We start from the raw sequence: 23,551 nt of genomic DNA, 5'->3' as shown, positions 1-23,551 counted from the left end.
GCTGTCTCCGTGGAGTGGGAAAGCTGATGTGGAGTACAGCTGGTGGTGTCTTGCTAATACCAAAACAAGGGGCTCCCACTCTTCACTCTGTTGGCTAGTTATCCTGAGTCTATCACCAAGGGAGGACAGTGTGCGTCCTGTGAGCGGGAGATGATGATGTAGGAAGAGCAAACAGCCTCTGAATGGGAACGGGAATTATCAGGAGGGCTGACAGTAACCCTTGCCAGGGACTTTCCCCGTTCTTATTAACCATCCAAAGCAAACTGAGCTGCTTATTCCTGGGCCATGAGGTTAAAGGTGGGCTCTGTTTAACACGCAGGTGTGCTGACAGGGAGGCAGGCTGGACTGTGAGGTTTTTTATGCTGCAGGGCCACCCCATATAGAGGAAAGTTCCTAGGACTACATGCAGAGGTGGACATGACCTTGCAACAGGGAAGAGGCTGAAGGAGACACAAGGCAGCAGCCAGAATGCTTGATATGATCCTTTGGATTGACTGAGTGCAAGTTGCTGTTCGGGTGGTGCTTGGCCTACGGTTTAGAAAACAGTTTCTTGTGCAATAGATCGTAATTCCTAAGGGGAGCTGGATCTCGGTTTTTCCTCCCCAATGCCTCGGTGGTGGCTCTTCTCCTAAAATTATTGAATGGCACCACCTTGTGGGTGCTCTTGTGCGGAGACTTTTCAATCGTTATTCCATGTGCGGACCCTGCAGGGGTACGTTTGAATAGCGAGGCATGCAAAGGGCGATTCGTTCTCACGATGCTTCTCAAAGACCGGCACTCATCAAGAAGTGCCTTTCTGCTTGTTTGCTGCCAGCTGACAGAAACAGATTTTAGTGCTTAGGGGTTGACTTTCAGAGCTTAACTGATTTTGCCTTTGCTAGAGGTTGTATTGGAAAACTGTAAACAAACAAAATAATTGACACTTTCCAATTATAGAGAAAGTGCAGAGGAAAAACACTGAAATACACACTAAAGATCATCTGCCCAGGATGCCACTTCTTACCTTTTTCCAAGGTGTGAAATCTATGTGTCAGCTTGTCCATGCATCACACAATTCCCTAAACTCCTGGAAGTAAGGTGTAGTGGGAGAATTTACCATATTGTAGTCTTGAGTTTGCCTTTAGGGATTACCCTGGCTATGACAGACATCACATGTCGTAAACTGCAGTTTCTGGAAAGCATCAGACATATGTTTTTGAATAGAACAGCCTGTGCACATTGACTCCAAGACTTTCCAGAAAGCACTGGCTGAATGTTGTATATTTTATACAGCATTAGGATTCACTTTATCATGGGTATGCAGGAACCCAGGATGCTACACAGGAGCTATGGGACAGTGTGAGTGTGCATGTATGGAGTACCAGGTTTTTTGGTCAAGTGGGATTATCATGTATACATCCAAAATGCTCCATGAAATCTACCCAGACAAGATTTTGAGGAGTGCATAGGATGATGTCCTAAAAAACTGGTATATTGTAGCCTAAACTACATCAAGAAAATAGAACAGAATCTTAAGCAGAATACAGACAGGTGAGCAGACACATTAATAAAATTCTATTGCCCTCGGGGAGAAAAAATAAGAACATAAATAAATACAAATAATTAAACTGCCAATTAAAATTTTCAAGCCTGCTTCTCAAACTCAGTTTCATTTGTTGAAAGAGCATTTTCCTTTTACAGTGTTGCCTCCCAGCCATGTGCCCACCCAGTTTTTTTCTAGGCAAAGTTACAAGGGCTAGATGCAAGGTTGTGCCAGAGATGTGCTGAGACACCATGGGCAGAACGACATGGTCAAAGCAATGTGGTCCACAAAGTGAGGAGAGTGCCAAGAAAAGGGATGAGGAAAGCTTGTGAGGGGATTAGAGAGGTTTCTGAGAGCAGGCATTATCAGGATAGGAGTGGGAAGGCACCAGGCCAGTCAGAGCAAGGCTCTGCAAGGGGCACTTTGCTGTGTGTTCCAAATAACCCTAGGCATCCACCAGGATAACCCCACCTTAGGTGTTGCATGAGCACAGAGTGAGTGACAGTCCTGTCCCCAGAGCACCTACAGCCTGGCAATAGCCCGAGATGTGCTGAGGGGAGAGCAGGTGGGTGGTGTGAGAGGCAGCAGTGCTGGCACATCAGCAGCCAGCGCTCTGTGGGTCCTTTTCCCAGCCATGACAGTGAAGCACAGTTTAAAGCAGGGATCTGGAAGAGGCAAATGAGCCAGTCTTGGAGCCACCGGTGGGGATTTCCTCTTCACTGCCCTGAACACACTGCCTGTGTGGGAGAAAAGATGAAGATGCTTACTTGGAAATTCAGAAAACTGATGCCAGCAGTGACCTCTGGGATAAATCAGAGACTGCTGTCGATATCCAGTTGTTGAAGAGCAACGGTAAGAAGAAAGGGAATTTACAGGCTGATGAGATCAGCAGTGAATGTTTGCAAAAGGATTAAAGGAAGCGAGGGAGCCCCTCTAGTGGGAGAATCCAAGAAAGGCAATCTAAGCAATTAGCTGGCAAAATGATTCTAATGCAGCATTCGGGATGGTTGCAAATGTGAATCAAGATTGTCCCAAGAATGAACAGTGTGGCATAATTTATATTATTCAAGGTAAAACCCCCTCAAAACTGAAGAAAACATCCAACAGTTTCTACCCATCTGATCACAAGAAAAGCTTTTCCTGACTTGATATCTGGTGAAGGAGCCAAGCCTGAGCATGTGAGAAGAACATCCCTGTGATGCACACAAATTTTAAATCATGTAGAAACAGTAGCATATTTCATAGTCTTTTAGCCTGGACTTCAGAACTCCCTGTTTATTCACTAGGTGCTAGGGAAGGTCACAGAGACAATAAAATGCTCAAATTAAATATTGGTCCCACCTCTTGTGTGAATCTAAGCCAGAAAGACTTGCAGCATGTCAAAAAACATAATACAGTGGGAAAGGAAAAACCACTGTCTGCCTCTATTATTGAGGGAAATCACTAACTCTGTGTCCACCTCAGTTTCCAATTTGTAAAGTAGGGTGAAGAGAAGTTCTTCATTTATATAAAAAGGCACATGTCAAAAATCATGAAGGCTCTGAAATGCCAACATACTCAGGAGAGGGAACCAGCTTATTGTCTGGGCTTGATGTATAGTGGCACCAACTTTACCAGCTTGCAGATTCTGTTCTAGCACTGAGCTGCCAAACGGGACAGCAGACCAGCAGGGCTGTGCTGGGAGAGGACAGCTCCAGCTGCAGAGCAGGCTTGCTTATGACAGCCACCTTCTGCTCCAGGAGCTGTGGCTGTCAGGAGGACAATGCCTCTGCCTGATAAAGAGGATGAGGAAGATAATATCAATTAGACACCTGTAATAGTTCAAAACTTGGATTTTATCCTGCAGCAACACATTCAATATTTCCACCTATTTATGTAGTGTTTTAGGGCTGTATTTGACAGGCTTTAAGGTAAACATGGTATTGCTGGCACACTGACAGCTTTTTTTTTTGGCATTGCTTTTACAGAGTCTTTACATATAATGAGTTGACGTGTGATTCATGTACAGTCAGATTTTTTTTTTTACTTTGAGCAGATGTGGCCCCTCAGTGTAAGCCTAAAAACAGTTGGGGTGTTGCTGGGATTTATTTACAAACCTCCAAGCCAGCAGTTTGAAATCTGGGTTAAAGTTAGATGCCTGTTTCCATGACAGATGGGCTCATTTTGAGGAGTGAGTCTTGACAACTGGGGCTGGCTGGGAGAGTGAATTTCTGTTTCATAAAGATGATTCTATTTTCAGAGTATTTTCTGATCCCAGATCAAGATTTAAATCTCCAAATTCAAATATTGTTTAGGGATGAGCAACATTTCATCTTGCCATCATCAAGGCTCCTGCTAATCCCTGGCTGCTGCCAGTGTTTATCCAGGCTGCTGGAAGAATGAGGAGTCCTGGCTCTGTCACACCTGCCTGACAGAGCTGTGGGGTGTCAGGGGTGAAGGTTGGCTGGGAAACTTTCGAGGGGGTTGTGTGCTTCCCAAGTGCTCTGGTGTTCAGGGAACAAGCCTGAGCCGGTGGGCTGTCCCTGTCTGCCTTGGCACAGCAGGATTAGGGCAGGGGGTCCTGTGCTCCACAGCAGCCCTGGAGGTTAAACGACCAGAGAAAGGTTGTCATAGAAACACTGATTGCTCTTTCGCCCTGACAGGATCAGATCTCATCAGAGGTTTTTCTGGAGCAACTCAGAGAAGCATTTCCATAAAAATGTTCTAGTCCTTCCACTGAAGACTCCAGTTGACTCCAGTTGCATTGAACAGCAGCTCCTGCTGCCGATCCAGCCTACAGGAGATGAGGTGTGGGCACAGCACAGTGCCACCTCCCCTCCTGAAGCAGCAGCTATGACATGGGGGAGGAGTCCCCACTCTTGTCACACAGGGTGGCTGCTGAAGCGTGTGAAATCGCACGAGGTGTCTGACATTGGTACTAAGGAGCTCCAGGTCATTTTCCCTGGCTTCCAGCTACTTTTGTGGAAAGGTAGGGAGCTTCACTAGCTCCTTCTGTCAGCTCTATGCAGGTGTCTCGTGTCCTTACCCCATCTCAAATGGCACAAGATGTTACATTTCAGGGCAGCAGCCCCCTGGCAATTGTCTGACATTGTCAGCACCACTGCCAGGCAAAGCAAAGGGAGGGCATGTCCTGTATCTGGTGAATGTCACCATGATCCTTGCCAGGGAAAGCAGCATCTCTCCAGTATAACTCCTGGCCCCCAGAGCCTGGATTTTTATTCACTGACCACAGCTTGGTGCAGAAAGGCAAAGCCTGAGAACAAGAGGAAGAGGGCAGAAACCACACTCAGTGTGCTACACACAAGACAACTGGGGCATGTGCTGCTGAGCAGAGGGGAGCTTGCAGTCCCAGAACATGGATGTAGGCCATGGCCCTCCATTACTCTGCATTATTATTAGGGTGGCACCCAGAGGAATTTTTCTGCCAGTGGTTTAACTCCTCTTCTTCTTCAAATTATCTCATATGCCATTAAGAAGAGGGCCAGACTGATTTTTTTTTTTTTGTTTGATTTCAGTACCTTGTAATTGACATCTTGAAGGAGTGTTTGCACAGATAGTCTGATTTGTGTCACCCAGAAAGCTGCCTGTAAAGAGCTTCTACTTCTTAAGTTTTCATCTAAAGAAAACAAAACCAATAAACCAAAACCACCCAAAAGAAAACCAGCATTCAACTGACACCTATATCAAAAATTTAAGCCATCCTTCTAAATGTCAATGATCTGAAAGTTCTGCTGATTTCTTTCTGCCTTTCACTTTTGGTTACTTTGCAGTAAAAGTTTTTTCTTCATCACCAATTATAAACTTTATCAAAAGGGGACAGTTTTGTTCATGATGAGCAGAAGACTCTTTTAAAATAAAATATAGGAGTCATTACCTTAAATCCTGCATTATGCCGAGGCAGTGCAACATCCTTTGGCGCATTACTGACAAGTATTTCATTCTTTTTAATTAGTCACAAATAAAATTTATTTTTCTGTACTGAATCAACCAAGTATATGAGCCAGAGGCTTCAGTCAGCAGAAGGGTGACTTTGTGAAGATCTTTCAGTTTCCTGTTCAGTTCAGTGGCTGTTGGCTGGGATGTCATTAAGGGCTGTTAGGCACTAGCAGCTGTTTCAGGGTTTCTGGTATTGATAGTATTTGTATGGTCACACAGCCCAGAGGTGTCTAGGATGGTATTTCCCTGGGTGCTGATGAAGGAGCACTGAGGCAGCTCTCCCACAGGAAACTCACACTTCAAGCAAACACTGTACCTCAATGGACTTAATGGGAATTTAAACGTGCTCAAAGCATTTGTGAGGCACCAAAATGCTCCTCTGTTAAGCAGCCTTACGGAATTTCCTGCTTTCATTTTGCAATGCATCTGCTCTTGAGTGAATTCTCAGTGGCAGACTTCAAATATACATTAAACCATGAAGATGGATGAAGGTAGTGACCAGCTGCAGGTTAGCAAGGGTCTGAACTCATTATATGTGACAGTAGAAGCAATTTGTCACTGTCTGAGTCATCACAAGTGGCCTCTCCAGGGAATCCATTCTTCCAATACAAATCTTTGAACAAAGCATTAGAGAAAATAAAGTCCAGAGGAAACTTACTTGGACAAATACAATTTTCAGGTAGTTCTGAAAAGCGTATTGTTGATAATCAGACTGTCCACTTCTCCCAGATTAAAACTCATTTGCAGATAAAAACACTGGGAAGTGTGGAGAACAGTGGTGAGTAGTTATCTTTGTCTGTGGATGAAGTATTTTGTCTGTGAGACAATAAAATGCAGGGCATAGGAGCTGGCACTCTTGATGACTGAATTAACTTTGAAATCTGTCTCAGTCTCTGAGACCTCAGAAGACACTGAAAAGACTTCCTGACAAATAATTTTGTAATTACACTGGGGCTGAAGATTGTTTTCAGTGACCTCCAGCAGTTAATTATGGGCTCATAAGTTGCAGATTATGGGGTTTTACAGAGATGCACACAGCTTGGATTTTTCTATTGTGGTGGATTCAATAAAAATAATTTTGAAAAATATGTTCATGCCATTTTGGACCATGAGTTTTGTTGACAGATGCAATGAAACTGATACATCCTGCAGATCAGCTCAGTCTTGTGGCACTGACATTTCCCCCACAAAAATACCCAAAAGTTAACTTTCTAAGCAACCCTTGTTTGCAATAGCAATACAGCACAAAAGCAACTACAAAGGTTCAGACAAATTTGTCATCATTTTGTTAGGAGTGGTACAGATATAGTTTTTTATTTATTTACCCATCTACATGGTGGAAGGACCTTGGAATTGCAGTTTTGGTGTAGTGTCATCTCCTGCATATTCACAGAACACGTAACAAAGACCTGAATTTAAAGAAAAAATAAAAACTTTGGAGACTGCCAAACGTTTAGCCTCGCTGATATCACGTAGCACTGAATTCCGCAGGTTAATTATGGCTGGTGTAAAAAAGCATTGCTTTTTGTCAGTATTGGAAACTAAATGTATTCATGCCTTCCTGAATGCTTTCTCAGCAATTGACAGCCTTGACATTTACATAGGGGTGTGGTGAAACAGGGCACCGACACCCGGAATCATCACGAGGAAGGAAAGCATCCAATGATTTAAAACTGTTTCACAGTCTCTGCCTTTCCCTGGAAAAACAGCATCTGGCTCAATGTAGGCACAGACTGTCTGCAAGGGCTTTTTTTGTTCTTTAAACAGAACTCAGCTGACAGGTTACTTTCTGGAAGAGGCATGGTAATCTGTCTATTTATATACAGCCTTTGAGAGATGTAGCCTCAAATTAGGATAGGAATTGGGAACGGAAACACAAGAGTTTACAGAAATGGGAGACACTGGGATTCTTGGCATGTAGGCTCTGTGCGATCAGGTCTCGAGCATTTTTTAAAAATAGAATAATAAGAGCTTTGTTGTTTTTATAGCTGATTAAACTGAGCTGACATCTCATCCTCCAGACATGAGCACACTGCTTGATCTAACCCACATTTGAAGATGTGTATGACATTCAGTGAGAGCTGGAAGCATCATTATCCTTCCTTTGGAGTTAGCCCAGTGTTTACTGAGTGCCTGCCTTTGGAAATGGGCAATCCCTCCCTGGGAGCTGACAGAGGAAAAACATTGGATTCGTGGTGGTCAGGATTCTGCCCTGACCAGCCTGCAGCACTTGACAGACTTCAGGCTCTGGCAACCCCACTGGCTCTCACATGTGTTTCCCTGAAAATGGAGAGCTCAATAAGCCAAACTCTTTATTTGGGCATTGGATCTCATATCCATGAGAGCCCTGTTCAGAGCAGAGGATGGCACTGGTTGCACCTCATTGCTCCATGTTTTATCCAGTGCTCTGATAAGTTCACTCCTCAATTCTGCCACCTCCTCTGGGTCCTGCTCCTGAGCCATGTCCTGGCCCAGCTCACTCTTTGTCCTAAGCTCAGTCCAATTTGAGGCCTCAGCACCCATTCCTCTCACTTGTTCGGGCCCCAAAATGAGAGGTTGCTGAGGCTTAGGAGGAAGATGGCTTTTGGAAAGACTCAATATCCCCACATCCATCATCTGAAGGTGAGGGAGGCTGTACCTCAGAGTCAGGGTCCACAGGTGCCTCAGGTCTCTACCACTCAGGTCACACGGTGACAACCAGAGAGCTGTGGCATGCCAGCTGGCCAGTGCCATGCAGTGACACACACTGGGGTTACGTGTGCCCAGAGAGATGAGAATGGCTCCAAAAAAAAGCAATCAGCTCTCGCCTGGGGTGGAGATAGGCACCTGCCAGGTATTTTATAAACAAAGCTGTCTCTATAAAATATCCTGTGACAGTGGAGACACAGAAGATTCAGTCTGAAGATCCATCTTCAGTCTTGCACTTCCCTGCTTTCACAGGTGTGGAAATGCTCTCACATTTGCAGCAGGCTCTGCTTTGCCATAAGCAGGGCAGCTCATTGTCTGGCATTGCTGTCACCATGCCCCTGCTGCACTGACTGCTCCCAGTGGTCAACAAACCATCATGCTGCTTCTAAAAGGTTTGCTCCCTGTCAACACCCAGACATGCAGGAAATGTTTCCTATATCGAGGGCTCTGTCTATACCCTGAGTTTAAAAGTGGACAAAGGAAGAGGGAAGGCACACTCAGATCTGTGCAAGTTGTTTGAGGCTTGTTGCCAAGAGCTCCAGACTAGCTGCACTTGGGAAGTGAGGCTCTGGGGGGGGACTGGGACACAACAAGCCAAGCCCTTCACAGGTGGGATGAACAAGAACTTGCAGCAAAACACTATTGCCCTGCTTCCCCAACATTTTTAAGTGCTCCAGGTCTTGATGCAATGTCCAGCTGAGCATCTGGGTGTAGCAGTATAAGCAGGACACATGCATAGATTATAGCAGTGGTCAACCAGCAGCACAGACATCACCTGAAAATCCCCTGTTTGTCTCCAGATGAGTCCCTCTTACATATATTATATATATATGTAAATAAAATATATTTTATATGTATATATATATATGTATATACCCAATATATTGCACATATCTGTCGCATGTGAGGTAGTCATCTTTACTTCCAAAGTTCTGCAGGTAAATAACCATTTGGTATTTGATTTGTTCTTCATGCAGCACATCGGCTGGTCCCATTACAAGTAATTCAAAGGCTTTCCAAAGTGGTAAATCTCTGCTTATTTTCATTTCCTGCCTCTAACAATGTAGTAAAACTTTGTCTCTTTCACTGTTTGAAACCTGCAAGCAGAAGTGAAATATTCTGGGATCCAGGACAGGTCAAAATGTAGATTTTTTCCAATGTCCCAAAGCCTAGTTTAGTCAGCTGGATGAATCAGAGCTGGTGTGTAGCAGGGCATAAAAGAAACCCTTCATGGTCTGTAAAAGCAGCCTTGAGGCTCAGTAGGGTTCTGCACAAGGGCACTAATTTGTCATAAAGTATGTCCCCAAGCTGTACTGCACAGCCTGGGCTGGACGTCGAAAGCAGGACACAGCGCCCATTTCCTAGAGCCTCACTGTGGCTGAAGGGCTACCATCCATCCCAAACAGATAAGTTTGGTTTTGTTTTTTTTTTTTTTTCTTTTTTCCCAAGGAAAAAGACCAGCAGACACAATCCTGAAACACAGTATGCCTCTGAAAAAAGACATCCTCTTGCTTTCTGCTCAGGCATTGGATACTGGCAATTTATTTTCTTCTTTGTATATTCTGGATGGATTATCCTGTGTCCTCCTACACAAAGGGCACAGAAAAATTGAAATCAGTTTTGCCTGGAAACAGATACCAATTAACATCCCCGGAGAAGGGTAGAAAGGGAACAAGAAACATCTCACTGGAGTTGTTGACACAGGTAGAATGCTGGAGATGGTCCCAATCTTTCCCAAAGCCTTTTGTTCTTCTGTTTCCCAAGCAGCTTCTTCCTTGAAGTTTTTCATCTGTGTATACAGGCAAAAACATGGTGGAAAGAGCTGAGCTGAACTCACATGAGTCCTGGAGCTTGTGGCAAGGCTGCTCTTCCCTTAAAGGAGAGAAATATCTTGCTCCCACCAGGCAGTGGGATGACAAATGAAAAAACCTCATTTCTGGTTTAGTCCCAGTGACAAAAAGCTGCTGTTGGCTTTTTCTTTTTCCAGAAGGTGTCTTCATTCACTTTTCTCCCCACAGTTCTTCTCATTTCTCCCTGTAACTTTGTACAGAGGGGTAGGAGGAAGAAATGACAGGGAAAATTTGCTAAGCCTGAGCCCCACTCTGAGCATGCAGTACACAAAGCCTTTCTGCTTTGGCTTATTCCAGAAACAGGACCCAGAGGAACCCCCTGTCCCTGCAGCACAGTTTGGCCACTGCTGGCAAGAGGCTGAAGGTTCTGTACCGAGTTTCCAAAGGCTCACAACCAAGGCCTGCCAAACTTGCTTTGCCTGCACTACTACAGAGTATTTGATGCTTTGTTCCAGTTTGGTTGAGCTGTAGGAACACTTCTTCCCTCCCAGCCAGGTGCCTATGGCTTATGGGGTTGACTTTCCCTGGCACTGCATGGCAGAAGCATAGGTTTATAGCAGCTCCTCTGTGCACCATGAGGTGCTCACAGCTCCAATTTGAGCTAACAGAGGCCATCGTGGGCTTGGTGTGACAGGAGAGACCCTGTGAAGTGGGAGCACAGGGCGCACCGAGAGGGGCTGCAGGCCTGATGGGATGGGGATGGGAAGAGATGGGGCACAGGCCTGTGACTCTGGAGCACTCACAGCTACAAACCACTCACCTACAGACAGCTAAAGAAATGCAGAGCTGGACAAGAATAATTTCAGGGGTAGAAAAGAGGACAAATAAGTAATATCTTATATGTATAGAACAAGCGTCTATTGAGAATGTGGATATGAAATGGAGTTGTACTCCAGTGAAGAAAAAGCGGGTGTAAAAGTATGTAACAAATCATAAAACTGGCCCCCAGGAGAAACTGGAGTGAGGAAGAAGAATCCATCACCATCAACCTCACATTCCTCCCACAGAACAACTCCAGATGCTGATGATTTCCTGTAACACCACTATCAGAATGAAACGAAAACCTTAGTATTTAGATGAGCATGGACAGGGGGAGCATAACATCAGGAATAGGGATAGAAGATAAGTGTGCAAAAGGCTTCAAATTATTTAAAAATTATTATTATTGCTATTGAAATAATTTCTGATAGGAGTATTGTCTCTTTTTCTGGAATAATTTGACCTGGACTAATAATAATTTTTTATTAGCATGCTAAGATTTCAGTTCTACTAACATTCAGTTCTTGTCTTTATATGTAAGATATGTTTCCCTTTTTCCCAGAAACAATATTTTGAGCATAACACTGTAAGAAGGTTTCTGAATAGCTCAGAAACAGTCTGTATTTCTCACAGGTTCAAAATAACCAAATACTTTATAAGCTGAAATCACCATCAAATGGGAAAAATTCATCTGCCCTGGTGAGATCTAAAGAGCTTCTCAGCATCAGATGAAAAGGTAAATGGTGTTTTGGGAAAAATCTGCTTTTGTTTTTCAGTTTTTCCTTTCAGACCTGTTCCTGCTGTCTTGGATGCTCTCTCTGTGAGTCAAAACTGATTCTATTCCTCTTCTAGACTGCACTTTGTCAAAGAGGAAAGCCACAACAAACACCTTATGAATTAGGAGTCATTATTTTTAGCCACAGATCAAAATTTAAAGAAATAAATAGAAACTTCCAAACTCCCAGTCTTCTTCTAATTCCTCAGTGAAGCTTTCCATATCAATATCTTCCATTTCTAATGGTTCTGTAATGTTTTACAGATGTATTGTGCTTACAGTAAAATCCAGTAGCAATGCATTGTCATCAAAAAGGTGCCTGTAGCACTAGCTTTTCTAAACTCCTGGAGAAAAAAAACCAGAAGAGGCCAAGGCCAAGAGCCACCAGAGCAGACAGACCTGTGCCATAAAGAGGTGAACAAACCACCTGAGGAACTCATAGTTTTGGGCTGGGCTTCCTAGGCAGGATTACAGTGTAACATGTAATTACAAGGTATGGTGTAATTACAGATGTTTTCATATCCTGGACATCCTGGAGCTGTGGTGTAGAGCTGACTGGCCAGAAGCCTCATGGCCATTCCTGATTCTGGGGTTTTGGCTTCCCTCTTCATTGGAGATACTTGCAGAACATTTTTCTCTTGACTTCTATGTGTCTCTGCAACAAGACAACTCACAGGACTACCTAAAATCAATCTGTAGGACTAAAAGCATGGTCCAGATGCTCCTTGAGCTCTGACAGGCTGGGTGGTGTGAGCATTTCCCAGGGGAGCTTTATCTTAACATCTGCAGCAGGTGAGGGTTACTTAATGGCTATAAAGCTTTGGAAGACGTGCAAGATCTAGACCCGTTTTTGTGAGTGGCTTTGGTTTTCTCCTTGGATGACTCCAAACAACATTTGGAGATCTGATACTTGGATTCTCTCTAGTTTGAATATACTTACTATATGTTTGTCTTCTTGTGAAATGAAAATAAGGATTTCCTAATGTGCTGTATTTTCCCTTAAAGGGAAACCCTGTTTTCCTACCAAAGTGGTGAGATACCATTTTATTGCAATCTGTTGATTTAAAGGATGTGTGGAAACCCTCCTTCCTTAGACAGAGCTTGCCATAAAGGACTCTTAGTTCATTTCTTTTCTGTGAATTTAATTTTGGCCAAGTCCTTCTGCCTCATCCAATAGGACCTTCCCCCTCAAACCTGTAGACCCTGGTCCTCTGTGTTTTACCAGGATGCTGCACAAGTCTGACTGCCTAATCCCACTTCCCCCATTGCTGCTGGCTCTGACAGAAGTCCCAAAGCAGGACATCTAAGAAATGCTTTGATCAAAGCTCCCCACCTGCCAGTGAGGTTTGGCCATTAACCTTTTGTTTATGCCCTTGCTGTGCAGCAGGGGCACTCCAGGTATTTCCTTGCTAAACAAAGGAAGGCGTTTAAACCCAGCAATCTGCTTTATTACTCTGGGCACCGTTACTGCCTCTTTTCTCTGCAGAGATTAATGCTGGCATCTTAAACATTACTAATGCCTTATAGACAATCCATTAACATCAGTGTCTCCTAAGTGGCCAGCCATACCAAATTTATAAAATAGGGATCCTTTCCTAGTGCTAGCAGTACCAATCCCTTGATTTCCCAAGCATGGAATCACGCCTATTATCAGCACTGGAGTATTTTACACTGCTACATATTTTTTACTATATAATGAGCTGCGTGTGTGTGAGTGACATGGGAAAAAAAGAAAAAATAAAATAGCAGAATATTGCTATTCCACTTGCTGCAGTGTATGAGCTGATCTGGTTAGACACGAAATGCAGACAGAAATCCGCCTCACCTCTCAAGCTAATTTTAGTCTCTCCCTCTGTTCTCTGTGGCTGTGTGTGTATAAAATCACTGGCAGTCTGACAGCGTTTCAGTAACCTGTGCCACACGCAGAGCGGGATGTACTCACCAACCATCTGCTTGCATGGCATGGGTTAACTGAGCTTGTGGGATTGTGCTTACCTAAACAAAACCACTGCAGTGAGGGGAAAAACAATGAATGGGTGGAGATGATCAGCCCATGCATTCCAGCTAGTGCAGTCCAGGCAGCAATGACAGCCTGAAGGTTGCAGCAGCATCGGGATCAGCATTCCAAGTGCACCAATCTTACAGTCTGGAGTGATTTTACGTGGAGCTGTTCTTTATTTGCTGAGCCATGGCCAGTAACCAGGCCAGCCTGCAGGATGATCAGAGCAGGCACTGCAAGTTCTTGTCCTATATGTTCTACCAGGCTGTGAGAGATCACAAGCCTGTGTGGATGCTGGAAGACATGAGAACTATGGAGTATTTTTACTGGGAGGAAAATGCCAGCCTACGAACCTACTCACCTTCAGAAGCCCTTCTCTATGCAGTGGTGCATAATCACCTGCCTTATGCTCAGTATCTGCTGTCTCATTTTCCAGAGGAGGCTCTCAAGGTGCCTGGGGAACACTTCTGCTATTGCCCATCCTCTGCTCCTCACCTGGCCATGGCGGTCACATATGACAGGAGAGATATCTTGGGACTGATCATCAAAATTGCACACAAGCTCCCCAGCTTGAACTCCTATATCAATAGGGCTGGCTGCTTTCATCTGGAAGATGGGAAAACACCACTGCACCTTGCCTGTGAACTGCTGAGATCAGAGACGGTCCTCATTCTCCTCGGGAATGGAGCATCTCCCAGGATAGAGGACAGTAAAGGGCTTACCCCGCTGGACGTCATCCTGGAGCAGATGTGGGACTCCAAAGTCAATGTTGCATCTAAGAAGCTCTGCCTCGACTACCTCTTGCTCTTCATGCCCAACCCACAGTTTAAGATGCGGAAAGTTCTGCAGGAGCACCCAGACCACTGGACAGCTTTGCTGGGAGAAGACAAATTCAACAGCCTGGTGGGGAACACACCTGCTTCTTTATATCTGCAAGCTATGCAAACTATTCTCCAGACTCTTCCCCCTTCCCACTTCCCTAAAAGCATCCAGGAACTACCTATACCTCAGGCACTAAAGCCCTTACCATCCTATGGCAAAAAGCTACCAGCAAAAAATGTGGTAAATGTTTTTCCTTGACTTTATTCAATGGGTCTTGGATTTTCCAAGGTGACTTAGAGGAGCTGGTTATCCACCACCCTCTGCATTTTAGTGGGATTTTAGTATTTAACCTCTTAGGCTATGCTGGAAAATCCAATATTTTGTGACAAGATTTTAAATGTCTTTTCTAACTGATTGCAGGCACGGCACTTTTAAAGGCAAAAGCCTTCCTTGTTTTCTGTTTTGTTGTGCATGTGAAGGGTTAACTGTAGTTGAGACTGTGTTATGTTTGGTTTTTTAGTTGTCAGGTGGTATCAGTGTATCTGAATTCCCAATATGATAACTGTACCCTGTGTAATGCACCTGGGTTAAAAGGAACTACGTACCCAGTGGGATTTTTAAATGGTGTCACTGCTAGAGCTGGGAGAAATACCATCCCCTACCAACAAGGTTCAGACATCAAGTTTCCTTTCTAACAATGCTCAAGCATCATTGGTAACAACCACCAAGTGCATGGCTGATGTTGCAGGGATGCAGAGTTACCAGTATTCCTGCAGGATAACTGATCCTGTCAAGTTACTTTACAGCAAGTCATGGTGGGAGGGCATGAGTTCAGAGAGGGGCTTTATCCCCGTGGGGGATGGGGGATAAAGATCCACAGAATGGCTAATGGAAAGCATCCAGTCTCACCTGGGAGTGAGGGGGTTAAAGGCAATCCCAGCCCTGATGCTTCTACAGACTTGTGCAATGGGGAAGGAACCATTTTTCCTGCTGTCCAGTAAACAAATGGCAATTGGAGCAGGGACATTGGGAGTCCTGTCTTTCATATGTGACATTATTTCTCCTTGACTTGTGTTTTGGAACACATCTCTACAGGAGATGTAGCTTGCTAACCTGATTTCCCTGTGGGTCAGAGCCACAGGCATTTGTTACTTATCCTAAGCTGGGGTATGATGTTCTGCTGTTAAAAGTTGCTACTTGCTGTCAGTCAGAATAGTTTGACCACCCAGGTCCAGACAGAAATCCTTAGCCTGGAAGTTACAAAATGTTCCCACTGACGACACTGCAGGTAGGGTGAGTTTGCAGAAAGTGGGGCTGGGTCTGGGCAGCCTTCTGGGTAGCTCTGAATCACGCTGCCATCTCTGCTCAAGGCGCTGGTCCTGCTCTCCTGGCTGTTCTCAGCAAAAACAGAGCAGTGGCAAAATCCCAGCTCCCTTTGGGGGACATCCCTTATTTTGGACACCAGCGTTCCCCACGCCTTGTAAGTGCAACCCTCTGCACTGCTGAAGTAGCACAGCTCACTGCCCCCGTCTGCATGGGGCAGCAGTGGAGAACTCACTCTCCTCTTCAGCTGGATTTGGAGCCCAAGGCTGTGGGGCACAAACCACTTTCCACAGGCAGTAGCTAAGAAAGATGTGCAGTCAAATCTCAACTGCTTTGTGCAAAAATGGCTCATGTCTCATCCAGCTTATTCACTGCTTGTGCCAAGGAGGCCATGCTGGACCTGTGTCCATCTTTCTGTCAGCACAGGAAGCACTTCCATTTCGTTTCTCTCTGCATGGGCTGCCTCCTGTGTGCCAGGACACCGGCAATGCCAGCCATGGCCAGGTGGAGATTTACTGTGAGTCTGCAGAACATGCTGTTCACAGCCAACTGGACCATCCTTTCTGGGACACTGGGATGCTCCTGTCAGCCATCTCTTCCTGCATGCTGTGGGAGGACCTCAGTTCCAGTGCCACCTGTGCTAGGCCAGGTGAATGAGCAGGCTTGCTTGTGAGGTGGAGAAAGTGTCAGCCCAGCCCTAAAAGTGGTAAGCAGGCCATGAAGGGGTTAACCTTTTCTTGAAATCCCACATCTCTGGTGCTGTAGTGTCCCTCCACCCCTGCCCCCGAGGACCTGAATGTCCTTCTCCATCTGTGTCTATTGCTCCTTGTTTGATAGGGAAGGCTTCAAACCGGGAAAAGCAGGGTCAGCTCTGAACGAGGGTTTTGGGGGAAGCCTGAGCTCGACAGCCTGTGCTGCAGACAGAGGCTGTCACAGCTTGGGAAGCAAAGCAGAGCCCCAGGCAGATTTGCATTATAAGCGGTGGCTCAGTTGCTTCTGCCAAGCCCTCAGGCTCCCCAGCACTGGCACATACTCTCCCAAAACTCAGAGAGACTGTGCAGAGCACAGCCCCTGTGGCACCCCGGGAGTCCCAAGGAGCAGGATTGGGTTTGTCCCCAGCAGCACTGCGGTATCTCATCCGGATGTTGGTGGGTGAGAGGCGGAGGAGGCTGCTGAAGGGATATTATTAGAATATTAATTGGGTCCTGGAAGCAGAGATCCCAGGAAAGGAGGAAATGGAAATCATCTAGTGCTATTGCACTGGCTCTAAACCATGTGAGTTTCAGTGCTGTGAAACAGTGCTGTGAAGAGTTTCAGAAAAGACAGAGGGAGGGGAGGGCTGTTCATCTTACAAATCCAAGGAGGCAGGTAGGGACTGTTGGCATTAATGGAGAACAATTTCTGTTAAGGCAGGAGGCCACGCTCAGAGAGCCAGAGCAGCCCACTGGGAGCAAGTGAGTGTAAAATGGTGCAGGGGTCTCTTGTTGGCTGCAATAGTTGTGGATCAATGCAGAGGTCAGGAATCAGGCATTTTATGTGTGGGTTTGTAGCAGAGAGCAGGATGCTTATGTGCATGCATTTGTCCATGTGGGACGATCCCCTCAATCCACCTGCCAAGAGCGAGGATAGAAGATGAATTGTCTTGCAATAGTTTCTTTCTGGGACATTCCTGTGACTGGTGCCCCAGCCTAGAAGAAAGCTGCTGGTCCACTGTTGGCCAACATGTAAAAATTCCAGCCCAGAATATAAGAGGCAAGTTCCCACACAGGAAAGATCACTCCACAGCCCCCTCATTTCTCCTTTTCTTGACCATTTTAGCAAGAGATTGAGCACCAGCTGGCCCTCAATCACATCAGGCCTCCCAGTGGGCAAAAGTTTAAGGTTATTAGCACTGTGGTGACAACTCTTTCCATTTCCTGTAGCAATCTGACTGCAGGATGGGCACTCCTGCTGGAATAGGGGGGATCTTCTCCCTAGACCCTGTTTGCTTATATTGTGGTGATCTGCCTGTTAGTTTGAGATCCTATTCATCTTCTTGGTCAATATAGTGACATTACATCAGATATGGCCAAATCTACCTCAGCCCTGTCTGTGTTGCTTTTTCTCTCTATTCTTTCCAAGCCAGGTCATTAGCAAAAGTAAACTCGAAATATTTTGCAATATTTTCCTGCAACCTGATCGTCTTGAAAAATTTCTATGCTTGCATGGCAAATATGTTGGTAACTTGTTAATCAAAAAGGGTACTGGGTGCTGTGTGGTGATGTTTACATTCTGCGTATCTGCATACTGAATAAGTGTCGCTCAGCTCTGTATTTCTGAACTTGGGAAAAAAAATAAACACGAGAGAGAAATGGGGAGAGGTTAAAGTCTTTTCTGATCTTTGGATTTATGTTGGCTCTGCGGATTACATCTCTTTAATTTCAATTTTGAGGAGTAGCGATGTAAGGATCTGAATTGTCTGTATGTGTGAGTCTTTGGTTTTGGTGAGAAGAGCTTCAGTGACTGCAGTGGAGCAGTGTGAGTGTGTGAGTGTGTGAGTGTGTGAGTGAGTGAGTGAGTGAGTGAGTGAGTGAGTGAGTGAGTGAGTGAGTGAGTGAGTGAGTGAAAACACCCAGGTGTGTGTGCACATGTGCCCTCTTGTCACTCGTGTGAGTGTGTCTGCCGTCCTGTCGCACACGTGTGAGTGTCTGCCTGCCCTCTCCTGGCAAAGCCGTGACCGAGCGGCAGCTCCCACCCGCTGCACTCCCGGGACCGGCCGGGAGCGATGCCCTACCTACGGAATTGGCCTTTTCGCGAGCTCTGTGTGTGTGTCCCAGGCCCTGCGCTGCTGACAGGTAAGGACATTTCTGCTCTTGGAAAAAGGCAGCAGTTTTGCTCTTGAAATGGGTGCTTTATCCCTGAACACCAAGCCCAAGGGCTTCTGCTTGCCAGCAACTATAATCATCCAGCAAAGGGTTTGTGATGTTGGCCACACTTTATTCTAGAACATATTTGTTTTTGGTTTTGTTTTTTTTTTTAATAAACTCTTGTAAACATATATCTTTGTCTTTCTTTTTTTCTGGGCTGCCAGCAAAATCCAGCCACCTATGACTTCCTAACCCTATGCTTCTGTCTATTTCTGCAGCATTATTAGCAGGAAGGACAGGCCAGATTCTGACCTCAATTACACCTCCCTACACCTGAAGTAATGCTTTTTAAGTTGGTTCCATCACTACTGATGTTTCTTAGTCTAAAGGAAAACAAACTGTGCATTTGTGTTCTTCAAGGTTCCATAACTCTGACTTCAGCATACAAATAAATGTGACACTTAATCCCTGAAAGCATGTTTTACATTTTTTGTACTCTGAATGTATATAGATATACATTTTCCATTTCTAACATCAATGGCATTTCCCTGTTCCCAGTTCCCTTGGCGTTTCTGGAATCAGCATGGCAGGGACAGATGCTGTTGTTCATTTATTAAGACTGAATGTTGCCAGGCCCAAACAGACATGGATATTCATTGTATGATACAACTTTCTTATAAAGCCATACATTTGTAATTTTGGTTTCCCTTTTTTAGGGTGGGAAAAATCTCCCCTATAATTGTGTTTGCACATTACTTGCTGCATGATTAAAGAGAAAACAATTGTAACGTGCTGGAATAAGTTATATATACATAGCCTGATATAATTAGGTACACTAGCTATGAAAAAAATTTAATCTTGATTGTATTAATATAATAAACTTGCAATATAAAATTGATGTGTCTTTTATTAGCCAACTGATCAAAAACACCCACAAGTATCTGTTGCTTTTGCTTTGGCTTATATTATTGTTTGGTGATTTCATTCTGTCTGCTGAGCCATTGTCTCAAAAAATGTGATCTGTGGAAAATAGTATTTCTCTTCACAGGCTTACAGTAGCTTACTGTGCTGTCAGAGGATGACCCCAAGTGATGAGGTGAACCCACACTTCACAGATCTGCTGAAAGGTGGTGATAACTCAGAAGGAGCAGTTCAACAGGGGTTGAATGGTAATTGGTTTCAGAAATGTTAATTTTTTAGGTTTGAGTTCAGCTTATGCAGCTGTTTCTTGTGAAAGTAAGAGTGCTGGTAGCCTGCTTTCCTTCTCTGATTTGTGCCCCATCAACCAGCTCCTTTCCTTCCTCATGGTTTTTTTGTGTACAGGAAGATACCCTGGCAAGGCTTCCAGCACCAACCTCTCCTGGGGGCTCAGCTGAAGGTCTTCAGGCAGATGTGCACCTCTCACCCTCTATGCTCTCCATGGGGTAAGGATCCACCAGATTCTGTGCCAAGGCCTGAACCGTCCTGATCCTCTGCTCTGATAAAAACAGCTACCCAAGGTGTTTCAGGTGATGGGTAGCTGGTTTGGATGATGATGATAATCATGGGGTGTAGACTCCAGTGCCAACTGTTCCCACAGATCTCCTCAAGGCACACTAGTACATGCAAGCTATAACCAAGGGATGACTCCTCTGAGCCTGTGCTTGCATAGCACGTTACTGGCTTCATGGAAGAATGCAGAGAGGGAAGTTTCACTGATCTCATTTAAAGAAGATCAAGACTATGTCCTTGCCTTCATAGCAGGAGATTTATCCCTTACTTCTTCACACAAGAATGTGGTCCCCAAAGATGTAGTTTTTCTGGCTTATTTACTTCTATGTGTTTGAGAAAGGGAATCTGATTTAGTTTCTCTTGTGCCCTGGCAGCTCTGCTGGGGCTGACCATTAGGGAGCTCCAGGCTGACACATCCCTCAGAGCCAGCCTCATGTAGGTATCGGGTTTTTTACAACTGTAGTCAGTTGGAGCCCACACACCAGCAGGCAGCAAGACAGGGATTTAAATAGAGAAATTTAAAGGGTATATTCCCTTGTGTGGGGGGAAGCACTGTCACAAGCAGATGATGCATTGAGAGAAATCCTGCCCACGCCTCAGTTACTTGGGTGCACCTCCCCGAGTGAGTCACCCCAAAAGCAGCTGACAGGTTTGGCATGTCCCACACTGTCCCGTGTCTCCCTGGGCAGCACAGCAGCAATGCCTTGGGGGATGCTCTGCCTTCTGCTGCAGCACCACTCTCAGCTGGTGACGTGGAAGGCCACCAGGCTCCAGCTCCCAAAATGCCTGCCTTTGTCTCCAGCACTTTGGGAGCTGCTTTGAAGCCAAGAAGCCAGATTTCTCCGGGGGTGATTCCTAAGAAGTGCTTGGTCTGGGAAATCGGTCATAATTTTTTTCTAGTAAAATGTGTGTGTATTTTGCTATGGATTTGCTATGTGAAGGAGAAGTTTATTGCTGGTGGGAAGTCTTCTGGTGAATTTCACGAGTTCGTAGAGATAAGAGAGCTGTGCTCTGTACACCAGCTCTGCCCACCCACACGGATCCCCGTAGAGAACAGTGAGGAGGAGGAATGATTATCACAGAATTGTCAGACTCATGCAAGAAAACCTGGGAGGAAGGAAGGGAAGAAAAGGGTTGGGAGAGGCAGTATGGCAAGATGCCTTGTGGGAAGCGGATCCCACAGCTGAACAGAAATAGGGAAAATAGTCTGGAGAATCCCAAACCACAGTACAAGCTATGAGAAACACAAGAAACCACCCCCTGCCACTTTCTCATGGAGCTTGGCTTCAGGGTCACAGAGAATAGCAGGATGATAAAGAAGAGGCTGACAAGCATTAGAAAAGGAAATAATCACTAGAGCTGACAGGGAATTGAAGTTTCTATTCCACCAAAACCAACAATATTGGAAAATACACTTCTGTTCTAATTCAAAATGAAAATTCAAAATATCAAAACCAGTTTTACAAGGAAGAAAACTGATCCAGATCTATCAAGATAATTCTTAAAGAATAGTAAAATTTTGATAATGTAATACCTGGCATTTTATTTTTTAACAGTGTTAAAGCACTAAAAAAGAATCAAAATATTATAAAAAAAACCCATGTCTTTTGATAGCTGAAAGTCTGCGTTCAGATTTTCTTGTAGCAGAATTTTTGTCAAAATAGGAACACAAAGCCCGCAGTGCTGGATGCTCCTAGCATCATGCCATGTCTCCAGCACTGGCAATGGGAGAAGCCAGGTGAGCAGAGCACCTTTGCCTGACTACTTTCAGCAATACATTTCCTACTTAATTTCCTCAGTTCCCACAGCTGTTGCATTGGGGACATTGGAGGCTATACCCTTACCTAGTCCTTCAGAGTATTCATCTTCTGACCTAGTGTCCTAAATTTGTCTAGGTCTTTTTCAAGACTGTTGATACAGTCACATCCATGACTTCCTATGGCAGCAGTTTACATTTATCTGCAACCCAAGCTCAGCTGCCACTTCTTTTTCCTACTCAGTTTAGTGGGATCCTTCAGGTGCCTCTGTGTGGTGTTTGGATGCCTGGAAAACTCCAGCAGCACTGTGAACATTGCTCACTCCTTTCTCCAGCCACGAGTTATATACTAAATCAAACTGGTTCCCACACCAATCTCCAGGACAGCCCACTGCTGATTCTTCCTCACACTTTGCCATTCAGTAACCAGCTTTCACTGCATGAAATAACTCCTGTGATTCCATGACAGCTTCATTTTTTAAAATAATCTTTGGTGTGGAACCTTGCCCACAGGATTTTGTGAATCCAAGTAACTTATGTTCTCCAGATCTCTCCTTTATCCTCTGTCCTTTTGAGTGAGGTAAGTAATTTGAAAACAATTCAATTTGTATGAAGGTAATCTTTGCAGTAAAATCTGTTCTGACAGGAGATGGCAGAATTAAAAACCTTCATTCATTAGAAGGACCTAAAGATTTTTATGGATTGTGCAAAATCTGCTTACAGAAGTACAGCCCATGGTGTGATTCTTGGAACTGTCCTGTGCAGGACCAGGAGTTGGACTCAGTGATTCTTGTGAGTCTCTTCCAACTCGGAATATTCTTTGGTTCTGTGATTCTGTAAAACACTTTGCCTTGAGATTGCAGGGGAATTCCAGATGGTATTTCTTGAAAAGTGTCTTATAATTTTGAGGCTTTGACTGAAGCTGAAAATGAGCAACTATAGGACAAAATCTCTGTTCTTCTGAATGGAAGGTGTTAGGGGTGACACTGTAAGCAGACTCTGTTTCTGAGTTTACAGATCCTAGTGAGATACTATTTTCAGCTGTGATGCATATATTTGCAGACACTAAACTTCTCACTGATAGAGGTGATTGCTTGATCAAATGGGTTTTTTTTATGGGACTCCTCCTGTGGGTAGAACTGAGCTTCACTGATAGCTACAGGCTTTGGCTTACTTCTCTACCAGTCTGCAGAGCCCAGCATGGTGACAGACAGAGATAAAATTACATTCCATGTATAATTTGGGATTTTGTGAAAGGAAAGCCAAAATTATAGGAAGAAAGAGCTCTTCCTAAATTAGGTTTCTGCTTAGAGGTGTGTTCCCTAAACACTCAAAAATTCCCATGCTTACTTAGGCTCACTCAGATCTGGTGAGCTTCAGGAAAGTGTAAGGTATGGCAAGTAACCCAAATTTGGGATCAGGGAGACTGAGAGTAGCTTTCCCACAAAATTACACAGCTCTTCTTTTGCAGAATTAAGATCCTAGCAGCAGATTGGTGCTTTGTGGTCTCTGGAAAACATGAACCAGGTTTCAAAATGTCTCAGTTCTGCCCTGAAACACATGATCATCATCCCCTTAATTTAAAAAAAAAATCACTTAAAATGACAAAGTGCAAACCTAGACCTGTTCATGCCCTTTCTTATTCCCCTTTTGCAGATATTTAGACCCGTAGAGCCCATGGGCTGGGCTGAGCCTGGGCTTTTGTCCCCACTACCTTGGAGGGATGAACACACAAACTCCCAAATTTCAAGCTGTAAAATGACTGCACACGATACACAGCATAC

General features: G+C 44.7%; 1 protein-coding gene across 1 annotated transcript; it reads left to right on the top strand.

The window, feature by feature from the left end:
- Positions 1-13,376: 13,376 nt before the first annotated feature.
- LOC100224854 (ankyrin repeat domain-containing protein 9-like) lies at positions 13,377-18,029 on the top strand. The gene has a single exon (XM_012572397.5). It carries the CDS (start codon positions 13,719-13,721, stop codon positions 14,607-14,609), a length of 891 nt encoding a protein of 296 aa, XP_012427851.1. The 5' UTR covers positions 13,377-13,718; the 3' UTR covers positions 14,610-18,029.
- Positions 18,030-23,551: the final 5,522 nt, after the last annotated feature.

The sequence above is a fragment of the Taeniopygia guttata genome, chromosome 3 (assembly GCF_048771995.1).
Source record: "Taeniopygia guttata chromosome 3, bTaeGut7.mat, whole genome shotgun sequence".
Lineage (NCBI taxonomy): Eukaryota > Metazoa > Chordata > Aves > Passeriformes > Estrildidae > Taeniopygia > Taeniopygia guttata.
Note: the sequence above shows the minus strand (reverse complement) of the source record. Positions and strands in the feature narration are given on the sequence as shown.

What these genes read in the sequence shown, in the direction of transcription:
- LOC100224854 (XM_012572397.5), top strand. Translation starts at nt 13,719, where the DNA reads ATGGCCAGTAACCAGGCCAGCCTGCAGGATGATCAGAGCAGGCACTGC.